Source organism: Hyla sarda, chromosome 8 (genome assembly GCF_029499605.1).
Source record: "Hyla sarda isolate aHylSar1 chromosome 8, aHylSar1.hap1, whole genome shotgun sequence".
Taxonomy (NCBI): Eukaryota; Metazoa; Chordata; class Amphibia; order Anura; family Hylidae; genus Hyla; species Hyla sarda.
Genome location: NC_079196.1, coordinates 39,696,825 through 39,722,075, shown reverse-complemented (window position 1 = coordinate 39,722,075; position 25,251 = coordinate 39,696,825). Strand labels below are relative to the sequence as shown.

Here is a 25,251-nt window from a genome sequence, read left to right as displayed (position 1 = left end):
AAAATTATTTCCTCTGTAGTATTCAGCAGCTAATAAGTACTAGAAGGATTAATATTTTTTAATAGAAGTAATTTACAAATCTGTTTAACTTTCTGGCACCAGTTGATTAAAAAAAAAAAGGTTTTCCACCAGAGTACCCCTTTAAGCCAGTGTTTTCCACCCAGGGTGTTTCCAGGTGGTGCAAAACTACAACTCCCAGCATGCCCGGACAGCCGAAGGCTGTCCGGGCATGCTGGGAGTTGTAGTTTTGCAACATCTGGAGGCACCCTGGTTGGGAAACACTGGGTTAAGCGCTTGCAGCCAATGCCCTGGTATAACTTTACATCACTATAAAACACATTTAAAAACAAAAAAATAGTAGTAAATCCCAGTATGGAGGCCGGCGGGTGCTCTTACCTATGATGCCGCTGTCTTTGCTTTCCAGTGTGGAGCTGGGACTGCTGATGGTTCCGCTGGGACTGGTTCTGTTGGGCGCAGTATTACTGATGCAGCTGTTCAGTGTGGAGCAGGGACTGGCAGTGCTCGGGGAGGCCGTGCTGTTAGTGAGTGTAGAGCAGGGACTTATCCCGTGACTTGTCACTGTACACTGCGGGAAATCAACAACTCATTACCATGGTGGATATACAGGACCTAGTAACAAAGATCTTCTTCATCGTCGTGTCATTAGCACCAACTTAGCACCTCGGCTATTTTTGAGAGTCTTCATTTCTGCACATCAAGTCCGCTCCGGCCCCTACAGGCAACTACACAGCGTTCTGTCAAAACGCAAATCTCCTAAAATAAAAATTCGATTCAACACTTTCTTTCTTATATATCTGTTTTACAGAAAGCTGGGTGAAAATATGGCTGCCGTTCAGGGGTCAAGTTCTGGGGGAAAAAAGTGTGGGAACTCACTCACCCACCCATGATTTCCACTCAAGGGCTGGTGCTGCAGGGCTCCTGCAAATGGGGACAGTGTTCCTGACCTGGAAAAAGTGCAGGAACTCCGTTTCCATGCGTTCCTGCAGGACTTGAGCCCTGCTGCTGTTAAAAGCTCCCATAGAGATCGTGGAACAACCCAACTTTTCTTGCATGCCGATTGGCAAATCAGCTCCTCCACACAGTGATGCGGGGGTGGAACAAAGATAATGCTGGACAACAGGACAAAGTTGTCAATCAGGACACTAGGAAAGCAGGATTATGGCTTATTTTTATAGTTGATTCCATTCTGGCCACTAGGGCAAAACTAAGATGAGACTTTCTGTTCTGTACAGATCACTTTCCAGCAGTGTCCTTTGTATTATCACAGACAGGAGTGCAGTGAAGGTAACATCAGTATATAGACAACAGAGGTATACACAATAGCTGTTGCTCATGGATCAGCCTCCCCCTTCCCTTTAGAAAGCCCTCTGAATCCTGGACAAGGGAAAACAGCAGTGTTTTCAAAGCAGCGTGTCTCTAGTTGTTGCAAAACTACAACTCCCAGCATGCCCGGACAGCCAACGGCAGTGCGGGCATGCTGGGAGTTGTAGTTTTGCAATAGCTGGAGGCACACTGGTTGGGAAACGCTGGTCTAAACATATGTGTGAACATAGCTGAACGTAGAATTTAGCACCTTACGATGTAGTCAGCTGGAGGTACCCTTTCGGAAACACTGGATTAAAGGATAAGATTTCCTTCTAATTACAGTGCCACACATATGTACAGGTTGTGGATGGTATTGCAGCTCAACAACATTCACTTCAATATATCTGAGCTTTAAAGGGTTACTCCGCTCCCCAGCGTCCAGGACATTGAGTTCCGAATGCTGGGTGCGGGCTTCCGTGTTCACGCCCGCCCCCTTGTGACGTCCCGCCCCCTCAATGCAAGTCGTGCCCCCTTCCCATAGACTTCCATTGAGGGGGCGGGGGTTGATGTGACGGGGCAGGGTGCGACATCACGAGAGGGCGGGCGTGAACACGGAAGCTCGCACCCAGCATTCGGAACTCAATGTTCCGGATGCTGGGGAGCGGAGCAACCCTTTAATGCCACATTTAATACATAGTCTGGTGCGGCGCCATTTTTACAAGAAAGGTATGCTGGTTTAAAATCCTATTTTATATACCTTGTTAGAGAGTTCAAACTTCTTTCTCTTGGTCAGGAAGGAGAGAGAGGTTATAAAGAACATCATGGGCAGACCCTCTGTTATGAATCTTTTGGACAGAGGGGGAAGAGTAGTAACAAAGAGCGTCTCTCACTTTGGAGGACCTGCTTTGTCTCCTATCACACAGACAACACACTGTTTTGAATAGACGCTGTGTAATGATTTATTTTCCCAGTGGTGGCGCTGCAGGGAGACCGAACACTTACAACTAGATATCTCTACAGATTGCAGCTGATTGTGTTGCGATCTTTGTAATAAAAAGGTCCCCGTACAATAAGATTAACAAGTAGGGGGGGTTGTCCAGAGAGGACAAATGTGGTATTATTTTATTTTATAATTTTTTTAATCCCCTTTTTAAATAATATGAAGATGTCTTAAAGGGGTAATCTGGATGAAGAATTTTTTTTTTTTCAAATCAACTGGTGCCAGAAAGTTAAAGAGATTTGTAAATTACTTCTATTAAAAAAAATCTTAAACCTTTCGGTACTTAGATGCTGTATGCTCCAGAGGCAGTTGTGTAGTTCTTTCTAATCTGACCACAGTGCTCTCTGCTGACAACTCTGTCCGTGTCAGGAACTGTCCAGAGCAGGAGAGGTTTGCTATAGGGATTTGCACATGCTATAATCAGTTCCTGACACAGACAGAGGTGTCAGCAGAGAGCACTGTGGTCAGACTGGAAAGAACTGCACAACTTCCTCTGGAGCATACAGCAGCTGATAACTACTGGAAGGATTGAGATTTTTATATAGAAGTAAATTACAAATCTGTATAACTTTATGGCACCAGTGTATTTAAAAACATGTCATTTTTTCCCCCTCCTAAGCAACCCTTCAACTATATGAATGCAAAATAATACAAGCAGATAAAGTGGCTATTGGCCTGTAAAAATCTAATAATAATAATAAATAAAATTAATATTTAAATACTGATATAACTAGGGGGAAAGATCTATTCCAAAAATGTGTCATCCAAAAGGGATCTGAAGGTCAACCAAACACATGTGCCTTGATCTCCTAAGCCCTATTATCTATATATCTAGTTATGACATGCTACATCCTGCAGGACACTAACATGTGGATTCCGGTTTAATTTCCCAAATCCTCCTATTGGATTAAATAAACCTCAGGCTTGTACAATTGATTTATTGTGAATATCTAGAGAACCTTCAGCAGTGCAGAGGACAATCCTAGCTTGTCTGCTATCTCTACACTTGTCTCCGCAAGGTCCTGAGGATCACATTTCATTCCCTGTAAGACAACATTTGTCATTCCACTACATTCAAACCTAGAAATAGACGGCTGCAGTCTGTATATAGGATCCTCCATGGACCACCTCAAACTCTGGACAGCAGTCATTCCCTGCCATAATAGATATAAAATACCGTATATACTCGATTATAAGCCGACCCAAATATAAGCAGAGGGCCCTAATTTCGCCCCAAAAACCCAGGAAAAGTTATGGATTCGACTATAAGCCTAGGGTGGGAAATACATCATCCCCCCCATGTAATCATCCAGACCCCTGTCATCATTCCCCCCGGTCATCATCCAGACCCCCATCATTAACACCCCCATTAACACCCCCGTCATCATCACCCCCCCCCCCCACCCCTTCATCATCTCCGCCTGTCAATCCCTGCAATGGTCTTCAACCTGCGGACCTCAAGATGTTGCAAAACTACAACTCCCAGCATGCCCGGACAGCCATCGGCTGTACGGGCATGCTGGGAGTTGTAGTTTTGAAACATCTGGAGGTCCGCAGGTTGAAGACCACTGTGGCCTTCGTCATCATCCAGACCGCCCTTTAGTTTTGTACTCACCTCCCCTCGGTGGGAAGGAAGGGTGAGCTGGTCCGGGCCATCTATGCTGTAGGGACCATCCGGTTGGGGGGGTTGGTCGTTCCTGGCTGTACATTTTCACCGGGAGGTCCTCTTCTCCGCTCCGGGCCTGGCCCCGGACTAGTGACGTTGCCTTGACGACGACGCACAGGGACGTTCATGCGCAGGGACGTCCCGGTGAAAATGGACAGCCCAGAACGACTAACCCTCCCCACCGGACGGTCCCTGCAGCATTGATGGCCCGGACCAGCTCACCCTAACTTCCCACCAAGGGGAGGTGAGTAGAAAACTAAAGGGGGTGTCTGGATGATGACGAAGGCCGCAGTGTTCTTCAACCTGCAGACCTGCAGATGTTTCAAAACTACAACTCCCAGCATGCCCGGACAGCCGATGGCTGTCCGGGCATGCTGGGAGTTGTAGTTTTGCAACATCTGGAGGTCCGCAGGTTGAAAACTACAGAAAGGGATTGACAGTCGGAGAGTTCACTCGAGTATAAGCCGAGGGGGGCGTTTTCAGCACGAAAAATCATGCTGAAAAACTCGGCTTATACTCGAGTATATACGGTAGATATTTTATAGCAGTAGTTACCAACCTGCCAAAGGCTGAGGGTCATCTTTTCCCTACAGCTGGGGAGCCAAAAGTTGGAGACCAATGTGCACAGGGTTCAAAAGCTAAATTATTTGTAGTATCACTACGGCTCCTTTCACACTGCAATCAGGACCCGTCACCAACAGGTCCATCAGGCCGAAAACGGACCAGTTATTTTTTAGCGGCGAGTAGAGGAAGAAAAATGAGTGCGAGCACAAATCTTTCTTCTGCTGTTCGCAATCCTAAAATAATGGGCTTCACACTGCCGGAGACAAATGGCTTGTGAAAGTAGCCTAATTCAACGAATAGCTACAAAGCAAGTATGGGCTTTAAAGGGGTATTCCGCTGCCCTGTGTCGGCCATCGCGCCCCCTTCCCATAGACTTTCGCTGAGGGGGCGAGTGTGACGTCACAAAGGGGGCGGGCGTGACGTCACGAGGGGCGGCCCTGAACACGGAAGCCCGCACACAGCGTCCAGAACAATAAACTTCCGGACGCTGGGGAGCGGAGCTTCCGACACAGGGCAGCGGAGTACCCCATTAAAGGGCCATGGTCACCTTCCAACATTTGTTCAAAGTTCAATACAGTGAAACTACAAATTGAGAAATTAATGAATTATAGTAATTAAAGAAACCCTGATGATGTCATATAAAGTCACCTTTCCAAAATCTGCTACAATACTGCAACATCAACCTCCTTAAAGTGGTTAAAAAAAATTCAAGTCAACTAGTCCCAGAAAGTTATACAGATCTGGAAATCACTTCACTAAAAAAAATCTTAATCCTTCCAGAACTTATCAGCTGCTGTATGCTCCAGAGGAAGTAGTGTAGTTCTTTCCAGTGTAACCACAATGCTCTCTGCTGACACCTCTGTCCATAGCAGGAACTGCCCAGAGCAGGATAGGTTTGCTATGGAGATTAGTTTCTACTCTGGACAGTTCCTGACATGGACAAAGGTCTCAGCAGAGAGCACTGTGGTCAGACTGGAAAGAACTACACAACTTCCTCTGGAGCATACAGCAGCTGATAAGTACTGGAAGGATTAAGATTTTTATATAGAAGTAATTCACAAATCTGTATAACTTTCTGACTGTATAACTTTACTTGAAAAAAAAAAATTCCTCTAAAGATCCTGCGCAGATTTGATGCGTAAGATTTCACTTTTGTCCAGTCATTCAGTTTACATTGAAATCTGCCGCAGAAAATCCTGTGCATCAAATCTGCGCAGAATACCGTACGTGTGAATAGACCAATAAAGGGAATGCACAGAATAAATGGATCAAGGGCAGTGGTTGCTATTGCAGCTGATGTCCATTCAATTGTATGCCATGCAGCTGCAATACCAGACACATCCTAAAGAGAAGTGTGGCGCTGTTTCTTGGACAGCAGTTTGGGAGCAGTTTTACCACCTTTTACTTGACAGTCGGGAAAAAAAGGGTGGGATATTATGGAAGAAGGGTAATTTATTAACACTGGGTGACTTGACCTAGTAAGAGCCCAGTGTCCCGCTTACCATAGTCTCATTCTTCTCATCCATAGATACTCGAGCAGAGTTCGGAATCCCTTCGCCCAACAAGAATCCCAGTCTGGTCATGAGCTCCTGAGCTGCGGGAGAACAACCTGAATTTTTATCCAGAGCGGCTTCTAGACAGAGAACACAAAAAATAAAAAATAAACTGAGGGTGACATTGAGATTTCAGCTGCATGCAATGCAGATTTTATAACTGCAATATGTCATTGTTTGCGTTGGATCTGGTGCGGATTTATTGTGGATTTTCCCCATTTGAAGGGAGGTCAAAATTGACAGTGAATCCTTCATAAATAATCCACTGGAAAACTTTTCTTCTAAATCAACTGGTGCTAGAAAGTAAAACAGATTTGTAAATTACTTCTATTTAAAAATCTTAATCCCTCCAGTATTTATCAGCTGCTGTATGCTCCACGGGAAGTTGTTGTTCTTTTCTGTCTGACTACAGTGCTCTCTGCTGACACCTAGCAAACCCCTAGCAAACCTCTCCTGCTCTGTCCACTTCCTGAACTATGCCATAGCATAACATTGACCTGTGTTATCGGTGCTCCATTGCTCCAGCCTGGATCTCAACTTTGATCACCGCTTCTAAGGGGTTAATACCGGACATCACCTCGATCAGTGATGTCCGGCATTAGCCACAGGTCCCGGCCGTTACTAGGCGCCGGGACCAACCCAATATGACACAGGGTCAGGTTAAATCAACTGGTGCCAGGTAGTTAAACCCCATAGCATATCTCTCCTACTCTGGGCAGTTCCTGATATGGACAGAGGTGTCAGCAGAGATCAATGTGGTCAAAGAGAAAGGAAATTCAAAAAGGAAAAGAACTTCCTGTGGAGCATACAGCAGCTGATAAGTACTGGAAGGATTAAGATTTTTAAATAGAAGAAATTTACAAATCTGTTTAACTTTCTGTCATAAGTTGATTTAAAAAAAAATAATGTTTTCCAGTGGAGTACCCCTTTAAGAGTTGCAGATTTTATATGCAGCAATATTCAGCACTATGCAGCACTAGTTTTACCCAAATTTTTGGGGTAATAAAAAGTCGCAAATTTTTGCGCAATGGGGTTTAAAAAAATAAAATAAAATCACAAAATTTCCGCCATGAATATTCCGCCGTGTGCATGGTGCATAAAAACAATGCGACTCTGCTGCAAAGGAATTTCCAAGCAGAAATTTTTTTTTGCCGGATTTTGAATGGAATCCGGGTCATGAGTGGGTCATTATGAATGAGAATAAACATCGTTATCAATGCCCAAGAAAACCAAAGTCCTAATTTTAACATTTGAACTCTCAAGTTTTCGCCTACAGAGCAAGCGGAAGTCGTTTAAACCACTTTAGCCTTGTATCTACTGTATGTAGCAGAAGATTTATTAGCGGATAGTATGGGGTCCTTCGAGAACCAGGGCGGCCCCATTGTCAGCCCTGTCCCGGCCTGCTCCCCCCTATATCCATTCAATAGCCGTATGCCAATTACGCCCGCTTTGCTGTCAGATCTGGGGATGCTGGCGTGAACCCTGGCATACAAAGGCAAATTAATTAACCCTCAAAAGCAGGACTTCAAAGCCGCCACAGAGCAGACGAGACATCCCAGGCTTGTCACCAGCCGTCATTTCATATTTATTGAGCGCAGATTAAAGCCGACTGACAAGTTAGTCGACGTTTCCACTAAACGGGTCCCAAAGGAAGGGGGCAAAGGGAAACAAAAGTAACTGGACCAGATGCCAATAATAGTCTACACTGAGGAACTGGGGGTAAAATAAAACCATAAAAAAAATAATCTATATTAAATCACCATAAAACTAATAATCACATGTCTACAGGTAAATGATTGGGTGGTGGATTTTAGAAAGTAAGATTGGGGGAAGGCTGATAACAGGGAACAATAGACGAGTGGTCTCCAAACTGCGGCTCTCCAGATGTTGCAAAACTACAACTCCCACCATGCCCGGACAGCCGTAGGCTGTCCGGGCATGGTGGGAGTTGTAGTTTTGCAACAGAGTGAGGGCAGCAGTTTGAAGACCAATGCAATAGACCATGCTCAACCACAGCAAAAGTTCCTTTAGGGTAGGGTCACAAGTAGCGCATCCACAGTGAATTTCATGCTGCGGATGTGCTGACGGCAGCTGTGGCCGGGTAGCTCTGTGTATCTACTTGTAGAGGTGGATTTCCCGCTGCACATCAGGGCAGGGACTGTGTCTACAGTGGGAAATCTGCCCCTGTGAGCGGACACACAGAGCTACCTAGCTGCAGCAGGGAGCTCGCTCTTGTGACTGCTGTCGGAGCAACCGCAGCGTGAAATATTTCATGCTGCGGATGCGCTATGTGTGACCCTACCCTTAAAGGGGTACTCCACTGGAAAACATTTTTTTTTAAATCAACTGGTGCCAGAAAGTTCAACAGATTTGTAAATTACTTCTATTAAAAAAATCTTAATCCTTCCAGTACTTATCAGCTGCTGTTATGATCCACAGGAAGTTCTTTACTTTTTGAATTTCCTTTCTGCCTGTGCTCTCTGCTGACACCTCTGTCCATGTCAGGAACTGTCCAGAGCAGGAGCAAATCCCCATAGAAAACCTACCCTGCTCTGGACAGTTCCTGACATGGACAGAGATGTCAGCAGAGAGCACTGTGGTCAGACTGGAAAGAACTACACAACTTCCTCTGGAGCATACAGCAGCTGATAAGTACTGGAAGGATTAAGATTTTTTAATTGAAGTAATTTACAAATCTGTTTAACTTTCTGGAGCCAGTTGATATGGAAAAAAAAATGTTTTTCACCAGAGTACCCCTTTAAAAGGAATCTGTCAGCTGTAATTGCTGCTAAGAGCTGCTTGGCTTCTCAGCCAAGTGTCAAAGAGGCAGCACCATGATGCTTAAGTGCCACATTCTGGCATGCCTCCTCGCTGGCCCTCACCTCCCAGCCACTACTTGATTGATGTACAGAGCTCGGCTTACAATCTAGGAGGGGCTGGAAGGTGTAGTGACGAGCAATGAGATGCGCCAGAATGTGGCACTTGCATTGCTCGGCTCTACCTCCTTGACACTTGGTTGAGAAATAAAAAAAAATATGACTGTATGAGTTTGGCAACAACCTTCTGCGCCAGGCTAGATACAGTTTACTTTTATACGCTAAGGGCTCATTCACACTACAGAAGATATTCCGGGCAGATTGTCCGCCTGGAGCAGGTACCGGCAAAACTAGGCCCGAGCCAGGACTGCTGGGAAATGCTCAATGGTAGGCAACGCATTTCACAGCAGATTACGCCAAAAGAATGAACATGTTTGGAATCCGGAATTTCTTGGTGAAAACTGTGTAGCAGAATGCCATTGAGAAAAATGGGAGGCTGCTGTGCCGAAGTGGAATTCCACTCGAAAAAATTAGTAGTGTGAATGGGCCTAACAGTTACCCAACAGTGTCTGTAGCTCTTAGTACCAAATACAGCTGACAGATTTCCTTCAAGAGCCGATTCCTAACACAAGTTGTCGGGAAGCGGCAGAAGATGATCGATGGGATAAAGCAATATACTGTACAAAAATAGATGTTATATACACAGAGACGGTCACAAAGTTCTGTTTCCCACATACTAGGACTTGAATGTGGTAGCTAGATAAGGAGCTACAGACAGTCATTTAAAGGAGTATTCCCATCTGGGACATTTACTAAATATGGCATACATTTTATAAGATGGTGCTGCACCCATATCGAGATCATGGCGTGGGGGAATACCCCTTCGGGCCTATATGTTTCCCCATCCCTAGCCCATCTAGCTGATGGCGAGAACACCTTTACCAAATAGCTGAGAAGCGAATTCAATGGGGACAACCAATATAGCTGCACATCCTGTTGGCACGTTCGCAAACTGGCCTCCACAACTGGTGTCCGGAAGTGCAGTTCAGTTGAGAATGAGGCTAAAGCTGCAATACCAGGCACAACCTGTGGACAGGTGTGGCACTGTTTTTTTTTTTTTTTTTTTTTTTAATTACTTCCCTTAGCGGAGGGCCGCACAGATGGCCATATTGTAAATTTTAGATAGCTGTTGGCCAAATGTTTGTTCAGTTGACAGCTCCCAATCTACTCATACACATGCACACTCTGCCGAGCGTGCATGCATTAGGACTGGATAGAAACGAGAGAGCCGATGCCAGACACAGCTCTCCAACAACAATAGGATCAGGCATTTGAAAGCAAACATGTCTGGACAGATGTCAGAGAAGAGCCGGAAGACCACCATACACAAAGGATTCAGAACAGGAAGCCTCCAGCTGTTGCAAAACTACAACTACCAGCATGCCCGGACAGCCAACGGCTGTCCGGGCATGCTGGGAGTAGCAGTTTTGCAACAACTGGAGGCACCCTGGTTGGGAAACACTGACCATATACATTAGATGGTCCAACTTAGATCTAATGCTGGGTTTCCAACCAGTGTGCCTTCAGCTGTTGCAAAACTTCAACTCCCAGCATGCCCAGACAGCCAGAAGTGTTGTAGTGTTGCAACAGCTGAAGGCACACTAATAGGGAAACACTGATCTAATTGTGTTTGGTCACAGAGGATTCTTCACAGAAATTTACGCAAATTTGCAAAAATTGCTGCAAAACATACCCTAAACCAAGACCCCAAATTTGTCAGAAAATCAGAAACTACCCTAACTGGACCCAATGTCACTTTTTACTTCTACCTTAGTCACACACAGCTCAGGATTTTGCAATCTGTCCGCAAATAAACTCTACCCCCCCCACCCACCTTCTTCGCTGACTGTCACCACTGCCGGATCTGCTGACAATCCATATCTTACCCTGCAACAAAAAGTCTCTGAGACATCAAAAAAAACAATATAATTTATGCCGCTTCGACTTCTCCCCTCATGATCTAAACCGTGAATGCTCGCATTAACCCCTGATGCATCGGAGCCTGTCACGCCTGGAGATTTCCCATGAGCAGCTGCCTAGAGAGGAGAGGAAGCCTGGTTAACCCCCTCCCCGCTCTCAATGCCAACAACTTGGAGGAACCCAAGAATCTCCTTATTACTTTAGTTGCCAGGGTTAAGTTGTTAGGCAGTTCCCGGGCAATACCGTTCGGCCGTGCCAAACTTTTGCTTTGGATTCTGATCCGTATTAACGAAAAGAAGGAAAAAAAATAACCCTTTCCTGACCGCCTTTCTCAACCGTTCCAAAAATTAACCCCTTCCGGAATGCTGGAAGCAACAGCTGGTGCCGACGTGAACGTAGGGGGGTAGTATTAAAGCGGCTAAATTTGTTAATACCACCGTGGCGGACTGCTTTATAGCAACCGGGTAACCCAATCTCTGCGCTGCATCCCTGCACTGACAGGAAAATCAAGGTGTTTTTTTTTCTCACAGATTACAATGCACAGGGGTTTGCAGGTTGAGGTGTTGAGGGAGCCAAATAAAACATATGGAAGAATACAAAAAAAGGGCCATGTCTAACCTGCCGGGCTTCACACACCCAAAGCTTTAATACACAAAGCAGGAGATATAGTAGACAGCTGTCACGTCTTAAAGTTGCCTGCCAGCGTTTTCATTCATAGAAAAGTTTTCTGAAAGTTGCAGAATGTGAAAAGGAAAAAAAAGAAAGACAAAATGTAAAATGCGAAGACAACTCACCATTCTGGTTGGGGTCCGGCAACTCGGAGACTTTTCTCAATGGCATTACATCTCCTGGCACTCGCGGACTCTCAACATACTTGGGCTTCCTCATTGGCCCTGCAATGAATAAGGTTTGGGCATGTCTTATTCTTCCCAGATGGGATGTGTGAGAGCTTCATGACGCGTCGCCTCAGTTCTCACAGTCAGATTAGGCTCAGAGAGAGGAAAAAAAAAAAAACAACAAGCTCTGCAGAGAAGGAAGCACCATGATCGTCCACTGACAGCTCAAAGCTGTCTACAGGCTGCCGCCACAGTCATCCCTGGTATGTAACCGTGCCCAGGAAGATGACAAGCGGCGGCTAAGCCTTCCCAGAGGAGAGGATGGACACATTCCAGACAAGGGCAAATGTCCCAGCACAACACTTATAGCCTCCTAAAAGGCTTCACAGCACAGGTATCAGGGACTGAGCCACCTGAAACAACTCCCACCAGGTGCAGGATAGGAGTTGTAGTGTAACAAGCAGCTAACACAGTAGAACAGAGAGGCTCATTCACCAGCACTGCACAATGGGGTAAGCATCTGGTGTCCCGGCAACGCAATATTATCCATAAAGAGCTGGTGCAAGGACGGGTTATAGGGATTCACAATGGCGAACGGCCCTAAATCAGCTGTTGTAGTGTATGTGACTGGACAATTCAAATACTATACACGTTCTTTAACTACCACCCCATCTTTTTGAAAAAATTATTTATTTTCACAAACGTTTCAGTTAATGATATAGTTAAAGTGTTATATATATATTTCTACATTTATAGCTATCTGTATATCTATACACACGGTAGATATAGATATACATGTTGCAATTTCTTTTGCTCAAAGGCCCTATTTGCACAAAAAAGGTTGCACAAATTTGCTATTCTGCACTGGTACAGGGATAAGTCCCACGCTATGATTATTAGGCCCCACCCACTTTTACTGATATGCTAACGCAGCACTCGGTCTAAAGACCATATATATATATATATATATATATATATATATATATATATATATATATATATATATATATACACACACACACACACACAAAGAGGTTCTGCAGCACTACGGGTGAATTAAAAAAAAAAGTGATTTATTTATCCCATGTAGAAAAAAGGTGATACAATGTTTCACCGGTCTCACAACGGCTTTTTCAAGCATGCTTGAAAAAGCTGGTGTGAGACCGGTGAAACGTTGTTTTACCTTTTTTCTACATGGGATAAATAAATCACTTTTTTGAATTCACCTGAGTGCTACGGAACCTCTTTGTATGCATCAATAGATGGACCGTGACCGGGTCTGCTCTGACGGCACCCACCTTACCTTCTCACCCTTGGGTTGTGCTGCTTCCTGCTGCTTTGGATATATATTTATTTTTTATTTTTTTGCGTCTGATTTGGCGTGTATACACAGTAGTATACTCTATTAATCTATCCTTAGATATTTACACAGCTGTATATCAATAAAGCAGGGGGGGGGGGGAAGCGATGTATTGAACCTTGTGCAAAGGAATTCTGGATCAGATGCCCATAGCAACCAATTCGATACCAGCTTTTACTTTTCATAGGCCTTTTTAAAAACATACGCTGGAATCGGATAGGTTGCTATGGGCGACTCCAAGAATGCCTTCAGCTGTCGTGTCATAATGGGAGTTGTAGTTTTGTAATAGCTGAGAGTCACAGGGTTGGGAACACTAAAGGGGGAGATTCATCAAAACCTGGGTAGAGGAAGGGAGGTGCTGTTGCCCATAGCAGCCAATCAGATCGCTTCTTTCCTTTTTCACAGTGTCTTTAAAAATGAAAGAAGCCATCTGATTGGTTGCTATGGGCAACTGCACCAGTCTTTCTCTGCACGGGTTTTAATAAATCTCCCCCTAAGAGCGTGTTCACGCGGTGATTATTTACATATTTTGTCAATCAGTAAGTGGGTATTCGGTGGAGCACACATCGAAAAAGCAACCCATTCATTGCATATTAATCCTCTATATACTGTAGTAGCTTGTTTACAGCAGTGGTACCCAACCTACGGCTCTCCAGCTGTTGCAAAACTACAACTCCCATCGTGCCCTGACATGGCATTGTTGTGTTGCAACTCTCACCCTGCCCTGACAGCCTTTATTTGGCTTAAACTATAAAATATTTATTCTCAATATAGCATAGAACTATATAGTATTGTTTACAGCGGTCTTTCCCAACTTCTGGCTCTCCAGTCCTATTGCAAAACTACAACTCCCATCATGCCCTGACAGCCAAAGGCTGTCAGGGCACGATGGGGGTTGTAGTTTTGCAACAGCTGGAGAGCCACAAGTTGGGGGAACTCTTGCATTGTTCTATGCAGTCACTGAGCATGCTGGGAGATTTCAGCTCTGAAGCCGGCAGAATTGTGAATGCAGCTCTGGAGTCTAATTTTGGCTGTAACTGCATGATGGGAGCTGGTGTATTGCTGCTCCCATTACCGTTTTTTGACCTGTACACTATATATAAAATAGAATTAGATAGTTGTGTGGTTTTCCCCAAGCTGTGGGCCTCCAGTTGTTGCAAAACTACAACTCCCATCATGCCCCGACAGCCGAGATTTGGCTAAAGTTGGGGAACATTGGGTTAAAGTGTGTGTAGTTCTACGCATTTTCCCATGCAGTGGTCTCCAAACTGTGGCCCTCCAGATGTTGCAAACCTACAACTCCCAGCATCCCCGGACAGACAACGGCTTTCCGGGCATGCTGGGAGTAGTAGTTTTGCAACATCTGGAGGGCAACAGTTTGGAGACCACTTATCTAATCATATGTTCACACTTTGATGCAGAAATTCGGTAAATCTCACAATGCACATGTATTTTTTCAGCCTCGTTTTTTACACTGTGTGAACATATCCCTAATGCAAGAAAGTCAGATGATATAAAGCGCCTCCAGTATTTAAATGTCTGATGTACTTACATCATATCTGAAGGGGTAAATATTTGAATTACCCGAAAAGAAAAATGTTTTTTTTTTTTTTTGTTTGTTATTTAATTAAATTATTTTAATTATAATTATTCTATAAGAAAAGAATGGCAGTAATAGAAAATAGGAAGCAACAATTTAGTGAGACACAGATACCCGACCGGCTAATGAGATGGTTCAAAGTTTACTATACATTGCTTTATGTGCCTGTGACGGAAGGAGAGGAATGTGAAACAATCGCTGGAAGCAATTAAATGGAGCACAAAAGAAGTCTTCCTGCCGATGCTGCGTGGTAAATCGAGTAATGCTGCCACCTACTGGTCAAGGAGAGCAAAACTGCAGAACACACTGGCCCAGGTTTACTAAACAGAAAACCAACACTTTTTTGTTGTGTTTTTTTTTTTTGTTTTTTTTTGCATTTATAGTGTTTTCTACATTTTTCCCAACCGGTATTTCTTGATTTTCTTGATGAATAAAGAATTATTATTATTATTATAATTATAAATAAAAAATTATTATTTTGCAATGAGACCGACAAAGCATCTCGGAAAACCTCACAGTAAATGAAAAGTCCTGAGAAATAATGAGGTAACATGGGCAATTTGGCGCAACTGAAAGCACATCAGTAAATCTGACGGAATGTAAAAGCAAAGCCCTAATAAGTAGGGATTTTGAAAACCCGACAATCTTAGTAAATCTGGACCGCTATGTGGGCGATATACCCGTTCTATATCTGGCTTTGCTATGAATATTCTTTATCACACTTTGTTCCAGTACGATGAGGAGATACGAGTGATAGGCCCTGTTCACACTGCTGAATTCACACTCGGTTCAAAATGGCTCGACTCTTATTTTGTGTAGGAAGTTTACCATGAGACTCTAAGTCTGTCTATTATGGGCTTTTCTGCTCAGATACATTCTTAGGGTACATTCCCACACGGCGTATTTGCTGCGTATTTTATTTTCTCTGTTGAAGTCAATGGGTAGGAAAATATGCAGCACCAAATACGCAGCAAAATACGCCGTGTGGGAACGTACCCTTAGGGTACGTTCAGACGAGCAGATCCACAGCGTATTTTACGCTGCAGATCCGCCACTAAAGGACCCCTACAGGGTGCTTTTAGATGTGCCTGCTCGAAGCGGCACACTGCTGCAATGTGCGAGCTGCTGCGCAAGCGCGGTGTACTCGCGCACATCACGGATGCTCCCCCTGCTCCCTGAGCTAGGCCGAGAGCAGCCGCACGCACATTGCAGTGTGTCTGCTCGTAGCGGTGGATTGCCGCTCCGAGCAGGCACCTGTAAAGGCAGCATACAGCGGTCCTTCAGCAGAGGATCCGCAGCATAATATGCGCTGGGGATCCGCTCATGTGACCGTACCCTTCGGACAGAATCCAAAACTGCCCAGTGTGAACAGTGCAGCAGCTGCAAGCTGCCGAGCGTTCTGTACATTACAAGCATCTATTGTGGATATCTGCGGCTGTCTAACCTAGGTTTCACTTGGTTGTAGTATTAGACATAGTGGGGGGATTCATCATTGGTTTTACCCTGGTTTCGTGGTGTACATTTGTCTCACAGTTTGTCTCAGATGCTGTTGTGAGACATTTCAGTGCAACTTTTGCTTTAGAAGGTTTTTCAAAAAGAACGTACCAAGCAGTGATTTCAGTTGATATAAGGCAGTGGTCAGGAATTTATCACGTGCGACTTTTCAGTTTGTCGCATCTTTTGCCGCAACTGTCCTTACTGAGGCGCGAATCTACTCCAGCCCTGACTTGGCTTACAAAACTAACGGCAAACAGCATTATTAAAAAGTCCCACATTTTGTCACGCAAGATAAAAAGTTGCACAAAGTCGCAGAACAAAGTGGTGTAGTGAAGTAAGAAATGTGATAACCACCAGATTTATCACGTTCTGCACATTGTAATACATTTGGTGCAGGTACACAGTTTCCACCACATGAATCAATGGGGTAAAAAGACGTTCACCTACACCACTCGTGATGAATAGTATACACATACTTCTAGGTATATTCATGAAGTAATATCTAAAACAATAATGCAACTTTGCAATGGTAATAGATATAAAAAAGTTGTATTATATATATATATATATATATATATATATATAAATATTTATTTATATATTTATTTTAATTTAATATATATATATATATATATATATATATATATATAGTTATATATAGTCATGGCCCGTAAATGTTGGCACCCCTGAAATTTTTCAAGAAAATGAAGTATTTCTCACAGAAAAGGATTGCAGTAACACATGTTTTGCTATACACATGTTTATTCCATTTGTGTGTATTGGAACTAAACCAAAAAAAAAAAAAAGGGAGAAACAACAAACTCCAAAAATGGTCTGGACAAAATTATTGGCACCCTTTCAAAATTGTGGAAAAATAAGATTGTTTCAAGCATGTTATGCTCCTTTAAACTCACCTGGGGCAAGTAACAGGTGTGGGCAATATAGAAATCACACCTGAAAGCAGATGAAAAGGAGAGAAGTTCACTTAGTCTTTGCATTGTGTGTCTGTGTGTGCCACACTAAGCATGGACAACAGAAAGAGGAGAAGAGAACTGTCTGAGGACTTGAGAACCAAAATTATGGAAAAATATCAACAATCTCAAGGTTACATACAAGTCCATCTCCAGAGATCTAGATTTGCCTTTGTCCAGTGTGCAACATTATCAAGAAGTTTGCAACCCATGGCACTGTAGCTAATCTCCCTGGGCGCGGATGGAAGAAAAAAATTGATGAAAGGTGTCAACGCAGGATAGTCCGAATGGTGGATAAGCAGCCCCAAACAAGTTCCAAAGATATTCAAAGCTGTCCTGCAGGCTCAGGGAGAATCCTTCTGGGAAAATGTCTAGTGGACAGATGAGACCAAGATAGAGCTTTTTGGTAAAGCACATCATTCTACTGTTTATCAAAAATGGAATGAGGCCTACAAAGAAAAGAACACAGTACCTACAGTGAAATATGGGGGAGGTTCAATGACATTTTGGGGTTGTTTTGCTGCCTCTGGCACTGGGTGCCTTGAATGTGTACAAGGCATCATGAAATCTCAGGATTACCAATGGATTTTAGGTCGCACTGTACAGCCCAGTGTCAGAAAGCTGAGTTTGCGTCCGAGATCTTGGATCTTCCAGCGGCACAATGACCCCAAACATACGTCAAATAGCACCAAGAAATGGATGGCTACAAAGCGCTGGAGAGTTCTGTGTCATCAATGAGTCCAGATCTAAATCCCATTGAACAACTGTGGAGAGGTGTAAGAAGCTTATTGATGATTATAGGAAGCGACTGATTTCAGTTATTTTTTCCAAAGGGTGTGCAACCAAATATTAAGTTAAGGGTGCCAATAATTTTGTCCAGACCATTTTTGGAGTTTGGTGACATTATGTCCAATTTGCTTTTTTCCTCCTTTTTTGGTTTAGTTCCAATACACACAAAGGGAATAAACATGTGTATAGCAAAACATGTGTTACTGCAATCCTTTTCTGTGAGAAATACTAATTTTTCTTGAACATTTTCAGGGGTGCCAACATTTACGGCCATGACTGTATATTCTAGATATAATATTTTAGATATAAATATTTTATATATTATATAATTTATTTTATTCTTTTAGCTTTATTGACACCGCAAAGGTGCATTATAGTATTAGATGTTACTTCATGAATATACGTAGAAATATACTGACCTAAGACCTGATAAGACTCTTCTTCCTCTTTTCGTTCCCTCGGCTCAGAGCCAAGTCACCCGCAGAAGAAAGACTGGTTGCTAAGGAGATTTATCAAACCTGTGCAGATGAAAAGTTGACCAGTTGCCCGCAGCAACCAATCCGATCGCTTCTATCATTTTTAAAGAGGCCTGTGAAAAATGAAAGAAGCGATCTGATTGGTTGCTATGGGCAACTCAGCAACTTTTCCTCTACACAGGGTTTGATAAATCTCCCCTTGAAGCCTAAATACCCAACAGTACAGACTGTAGCTGTAAACACAAGTGTATACATAGCAACTCTGGGGGAGATTTATCAAAACCTGTCCAGAGGAAAAGTTGCCCAGTTGCCCATAGCAACCAATCAGATCACTTCTTTCATTTTCAACAAGGCCTCTGCAAAATGAAAGAAGGGATCTGATTGGTTGCTATGGACAACTGGTCAACTTTTCCTCTGGACAGGTTTTGATAAATCTCCCACTTTGGGCCTGGGCTGTTCTTCCCCAAACAGGGTTTTCATTGTCCGAATAGCCCACAAAAAGGGGACTTAGCGGCAGTAACGTCATTGGGGGGAGATTTATCAAAACCTGTGCAATGGAAAGTTGCTCGGTTGCCCATAGCAACCAATCAGATCGCTTCTTTCTTTTTGCAGAGGCCTTGTTACAAATGAAAGAAGCAATCTGATTGGATGCTATGGGCAACCGGTCAACTTTTCCTCTTGACAGGTTTGATAAATCTCCCCCATTGTTTAAAGGGGTACTCCTGTGGAAAACATTTTCTTTAGGTCTTTATAAGTCAACTGGTGCCAAAAAGTTAAACAGATTTGTAAATTACTTCTATTAAAAAATCTTTATCCTTCCAGTACCTTTTAGCAGCTGTATGCTACAGAGGAAATTCGGTTCTTTTTTTATTTCTTTTTTGTCTTGTCCACAGTGCTCTCTGCTGACACCTCTGTCCATGTCAGGAACTGTCCAGAGCAGCATAGGTTTGCAATGGGGATTTTCTCCTGCTCTGGACAGTTCCTGATACGGACATTAGATGTCATCAGAAAGCACTGTGGACAAGACAAAAAATTAATTCAAAAAGAAAAGAATTTCCTCTGTAGCATACAGCTGCTAAAAAGTACTGGAAGGGTAAAGATTTTTTAATATAAGTCATTTACAAATCTGTTTGACTTTCGGACACCAGTTTGCAATGGGGATTTTCTCCTGCTCTGGACAGTTCCTGATACGGGCATCAGGTGTCAGCAGAGAGCACTGTGGACAAGACAAAAAAGAAATTCAAAAAGAAAAGAATTTCCTCTGTAGCATACAGCTGCTAAAAAAGTACTGGAAGGGTAAAGATTTTTTTATAGCAGTAATTTACAAATCCGTTAAACTTTCTGGCACCAGTTGATAAAAAATAAATAAAATAAAGGTTTCCACCAGAGTACCCCTTTAAGGGTTATAGGCCAAACCAAAGAGCTTTAACCCTTAGTCAACCTATCTGCCCCCCTGCCAAGTAATGCCGCCCTAAGCAAGAGCCGTGTCGGTCACATTATGAAATCCCCTACCCATTCCATGTAGAACAATGACGTGATTCTTGAGCCATTCTACCACATTTTGGCATTCGTCTCCTTGGTTCTCTAATGTTTATGGGAACGCAACGGCCCCACTTGTTAATGTTTGCAGTTGCTCCGGCTCGAGTATCCAACACCTGGTGCTGCCTGTTACACACAGCCGGGACCACAGGAGAGGTGGCAGAGAGGCTCTCAACATGGTGCTTAGTGGAACCTAAATACATTACGTCTCCGCATTAGAGCAGAGCATTCCACGTTACACATGGCCCTTGTGAGCAGCAGATCGAGAGCTCATTCGTTGTTAGTGAATATCTACACTAGTGTTTTCCAAACAGAGCGTCTCCAGCTGTTGCAAAACTACAACTCCCAGCAGGCCCGTACAACCATTGGAGGGTGGAATCGGAATTTCTGTGGCAGACGTTTCCCCTGCAGAAATTCTGCTGTGTGCACTAGTGCAGTGGAATCCCATTGGGAACAATAGAACTAGAGATGAGCGAACTTACAGTAAATTCGATTCGTCACAAACTTCTCGGCTCGGCAGTTGAGTTTATCCTGCGTAAATTAGTTCAGCCTTCAGGTGCTCCGGTGGGCTGGAAAAGGTGGATACAGTCCTAGGAAAGAGTCTCCTAGGACTGTATCCACCTTTTCCAGCCCACCGGAGCACCTGAAAGCTGAACTAGTTTATGCAGGAAAAGTCAGCAACCGCCGAGCCGAGAAGTTCGTGACGAATCGAATTTACTGTAAGTTCGCTCATCTCTAAATAGAACGATAGGAATTTCTGTGTAAAAAAACATTCCGCTCCGAAATTCCACTGAATGTGTGAACAGGGCCTTAGTGTATCAAGCCAAACTTGTTAATTGGCAAAATCAGCAAAAAGGAATAAGCCTTTAAATCAGTGTTTTCCAACAAGGATGCCTCCAGCTGTTACAAAACTACAACTCCCAGCATGCCCAGACAGCCGTTGGCTGTCTGGGCGTGCTGGGAGTTGTAGTTTTGCAAAAGTTAGAGGCCCACTTGTTAGGAAACACTACTCTAAAAAGAAGTCACGTAATGTATGGTGACAGCGGGAAAAGAAAGATACGGTGCTTTATCTGGTGCACATGACACAAGGCAGTAACGAAAGGACAAGGTAACTAAAATGGTTTTATCTCCGAGTGATGGACAAAAATTATCCTGAGATAAAACCAGATTATTCTAAAAAAGATAAACCTGGCGTCTTGTAAAACGAGAGGAAATCAAGATCGTGGCCACCCAGCTTTCCCAGCAAAAGAAAAAAATATATATTATAAAAAAAATAATAATAATAATATAAAATAAAATAATATACAGTATAATAAAATAATATAAAATAATTTAAAATAAAATAATATAAAATAAAATAAAGCCCTTCGGTCCTGCATTGTGTGTTCTGTTCTGATCAGAAGACTTGGGGCAAACTCAAGTTACAGATTTTGCCTGCCTTCAATTTTTTTTTATGGATATGGGAATAAGTTTTTAGTACACAATCTACGACAGCCTATAGTTTATTTAACAAGGGAAACAATATTAGGTAGCAATTATATGAAACGAAAATAGCAAACAAAGGCAGACTAATTTACTGAATGTGTGCATAAAAGATGGCTGCCACAAGATGGCAGAATTGCTGGCTCTTTGCCTTGTACATACAGCATGTTCATTGGAAAGATCACTATATATTATAATAACTTCTCTGATTGGCAGGGGTACGGTTTCTTAAAATGAGACCAAAATCTATCAATGCACCATGGGAAAATAAAGCATGCAAATTAGCTCTCCTCCAAAAAAGGAAGAGACACCCACCCATTATTGAGGTTCTAGGCCTTAGTCAATAGATAGAAGGGTGCTGGCTGGCTAGACAGCTTTGGCGCAGCTCAAGTGGTGGTGGGATACTGATTCTTCAGTGGCGTATAGGGACCAATTTTCAAGCAATGCTCCATGGGAGTTTGCAAATTACACAGCAAATGTCATAATATAAATTATATATATATATATATATATATATATATATATATATATATATATACACACATTTTATATTTCTGCAAATTCTCAGACAAATCCCAGGTGCCAGGTCCGATGGCAAATGAGAATTTTGTCCTGGCGCCTAGGGTTTTATACATAACATTGATCTATATAAGCAAGCAAATAAATAAAAAATTGAAAAAATCTAAGGGATTTTTTGGTTAAATTATAGAGATGAGCGAACTTAAAGTAAATTCGATTCGTCACAAACTTCTCGGCTCGGCAGTTGATGATTTATCCTGCATAAATTAGTTCAGCTTTCAGGTGCTCCCGTGGGCTGGAAAAGGTGGATACAGTCCTAGGAGAATCTTTCCTAGGACTGTATCCACCTTTTCCAGCCCACCGGAGCACCGGAAAGCTGAACTAATTTACGCAGGATAAGTCATCAACTGCCGAGCCGAGAAGTTCGTGACGAATCGAATTTACTGTAAGTTCGCTCATCTCTATTACATTACATTATGCATTACATTGATCTATATAAGCAAATCAAACAATTAAAAGAGAATAAAAAATAAAATGTTAAAAAAAGGGTTAAAATTATTAGTAAATAAATAAATACATATATCACTTAATCCCCAGTCCCCCCCCCCCCCCCCCCAATAAAAATTAAAATCATAGAAAAGTAAAAACTAGCGTGCAGAATTGTCCAAGATATTAAATTATACCATTCCTGATCCCTTACAGTCAACGGCGGAAACACACGAAAAATTCCAAAAGCCAAAATTGCTGATATTTTGGTCACATTACATTCCTGAAGAAAAAAAAAAAAAAAAAAAGTGATCTTTAGCCAATTCTATGTAAAAGTGATACCAGTTCAAACAACAGCTCATACGGCAAAAAACTGAAAAATTAGACAAATAGATAGACAAAGCCATTGATGTGTCACACGATATAAAGGGAAGTGGTGCTCAAACTGTGGACCTTCTGCTGTTGCAAAACTACAAATCCCAGCATGCCCGGACAGCCGTTGGCTGTCCGGGCATGCTGGGAGTTGTAGTTTTGCAACCAGCTTGAGGTCCACAGTTTGGAGACCACTGATATAGGGGTTGTCGACCGATGAAGCCCAACAAAAAAGTCTTAAGGCAAGTACGGGCCACTCGATATGGTCCGCCATTGGACTGTCGACCACTTCAAACAGATAAAGTGAGTGTAATCTTACCTCTGCTCGGTCACTTTACAGGCCAGGACCCTCTATAGGACATTGGTACAGGGACTGTGCTGGGGACGCTGCCTGTCTGTGGCTGACACAGCAGGACAAGTCATTCTCCTACCAGCTGACCAAACACATAGCGGGGCGGCAGGGCCGAGCGGGGTAAACACTGCTGGCTGCGGCTCTCCTGGTACAAACATGTAGAGCAAACAGACGTAGCGCCTAGTGCGGAGGCATCAAAGAGATCAGTGTCTGTAAGGTCTGACCACCTAGGTGACCGGCATTCACACCTAGCGGTCACGTCAGGGTGTATTGCTAAAAATCTCTGTAAAACGCAGAAACCTTTTTTTTTACATTTTATTCCTGTGACTATAGCCTTACAGTACAGTCACACACGACAGTTGTGTCACTTTTTGACACTAGTGCAAAATCATAGCACAATTGAATTGGGCTAAAAAAAAAAACAAAAAAAAAAATACGTAGTTTTTGCCAGATGTGAAACGATGATGTGAATAAACCTTTAGACTAAGTTCACACTGCTATTGTGCTCTGACCCATTCTGGGGTCTGTATGTCAAATGGACCCACAACGGGTCGGAGCACAACTGACTCCACCAGGACCCAACAGACCCATTGACTTGAAAAGGGTCAGTCGGGTGTCGGGTAGAGATGAGCGAACTTACAGTAAATTCGATTTGTCACGAACTTCTCGGCTCGGCAGTTGATGGCTTTTCCTGCATAAATTAGTTCAGCTTTCCGGTGCTCCGGTGGGCTGGAAAAGGTGGATACAGTCCTAGGAAAGAGTCTCCTAGGACTGTATCCACTTTTTCCAGCCCACGGGAGCACCTGAAAGCTGAACTAATTTACGCAGGAAAAGCCATCAACTGCCGAGCCGAGAAGTTCGTGACGAATCGAATTTACTGTAAGTTCACTCATCTCTAGTATGTATGTGTATATATATATATATATATATATATATATATATATAATGATAAATGTCCCCCTATAACAAAAAATGCCCAATTTTACCGGAAAATACGTAATGCGCTGCCAAATGTGAGACATGCGGAAAATATGCATCAATAGAGTTACCCATATTTTAGGATGGAAATTATGTGTAAAGATTTCTCTACAAAAACATATTGGCAGGTTAACAAGCTTCCTGCTCACACTGGGGTGTGTTACGGGAGTGTGTGAAAATTGTATGAGGCAAACATATTCCATGGCGCTGGTCAAAGGAAATTACTGTACTCAGATGATTGCCCGCTCTGTGTATACAATCCAAATAACCAAAACCACACAAACTTGTCACAATGTAGATGAATCCCGAACAATCTGAACCAGAACAATCACCAGATTTTCTCTGTAAAGCTCTGAGAATGGTTAAATGGGCCCTGTCTGATTCAAAAACATTTTATATGTTGTACATCTAGGCAAAATATTAACATTTCTAATATATGCGATAAAGAAATCATGGCTTATAAAAAAAAGACCACTAGGGGTCCCTATATCACCCAGAACATAATCCTGTCTGGCTAAACCATCTTCTTTGTCCTAGCTGAAGCACAGACAGGGACAAAGTCCAGGAAATGAGGGCGGGACTAGCACTCCTCTGTGCTCACTCCTGTCCTATCAGACTGCAGCATGAAAACAGAGAGGAGGGGGTTACAGAGCAGCCTACAGTGATTGGTTGAAAAGACCCAGCACAGCACAGCAGACTCAGGGAGTGAATGCATGGTGAGTGAGAGCGGGCTCAGTGCTTGCCTCGGACATAACTATTCCTGAGCAGTGGATGTCAGAATGAGTGAGCAGCAGAACAAAGGGATTTGTGAGCCAAATACAGAAGCTAGACACATAAAAAAAAACATGTAAAGCATCTGCATGACCTAGTGAGTAGTGTGGTGTCCCGGTACAGGACATTTCCTGTCCCTTTTGTCTGGAGTCCCCACAGCCAGAGTCCCTCCATGATAATGGGTTCTCCTGAAGGGCTAACCCCTAGTCGCCTCTTAATATGTAATATTTGATGTATATATTTATATATTTAATTCGTATAGGATACCTCTGTATAGGACCTTAGAGGTCACGTGCCTTTAATTTATGTTATGCTATG

The 25,251-nt window shown here is 43.1% G+C and overlaps 1 protein-coding gene across 9 annotated transcripts in view; it reads right to left on the bottom strand.

Moving 5' to 3' along the window:
• Positions 1-25,251, bottom strand: part of TANC1 (tetratricopeptide repeat, ankyrin repeat and coiled-coil containing 1) — a 251,326-nt gene that overhangs the window by 114,236 nt on the left and 111,839 nt on the right. For 5 of the 9 annotated variants that reach the window (XM_056533507.1, XM_056533506.1, XM_056533508.1 and 2 more), the window contains 3 exons: positions 11,700-11,798; positions 6,059-6,189; positions 397-586 (listed from right to left, as the gene is read on the bottom strand). In XM_056533507.1, the coding sequence (XP_056389482.1) occupies positions 397-586; positions 6,059-6,189; positions 11,700-11,798 (420 nt within the window). Of the gene's footprint in view, positions 1-396; positions 587-6,058; positions 6,190-11,699; positions 11,799-18,377; positions 18,516-21,998; positions 22,060-23,151; positions 23,803-25,251 lie in introns of those variants that run through there. The other 4 variants (XM_056533514.1, XM_056533515.1, XM_056533513.1 and 1 more) reach the window with 4 other exon arrangements.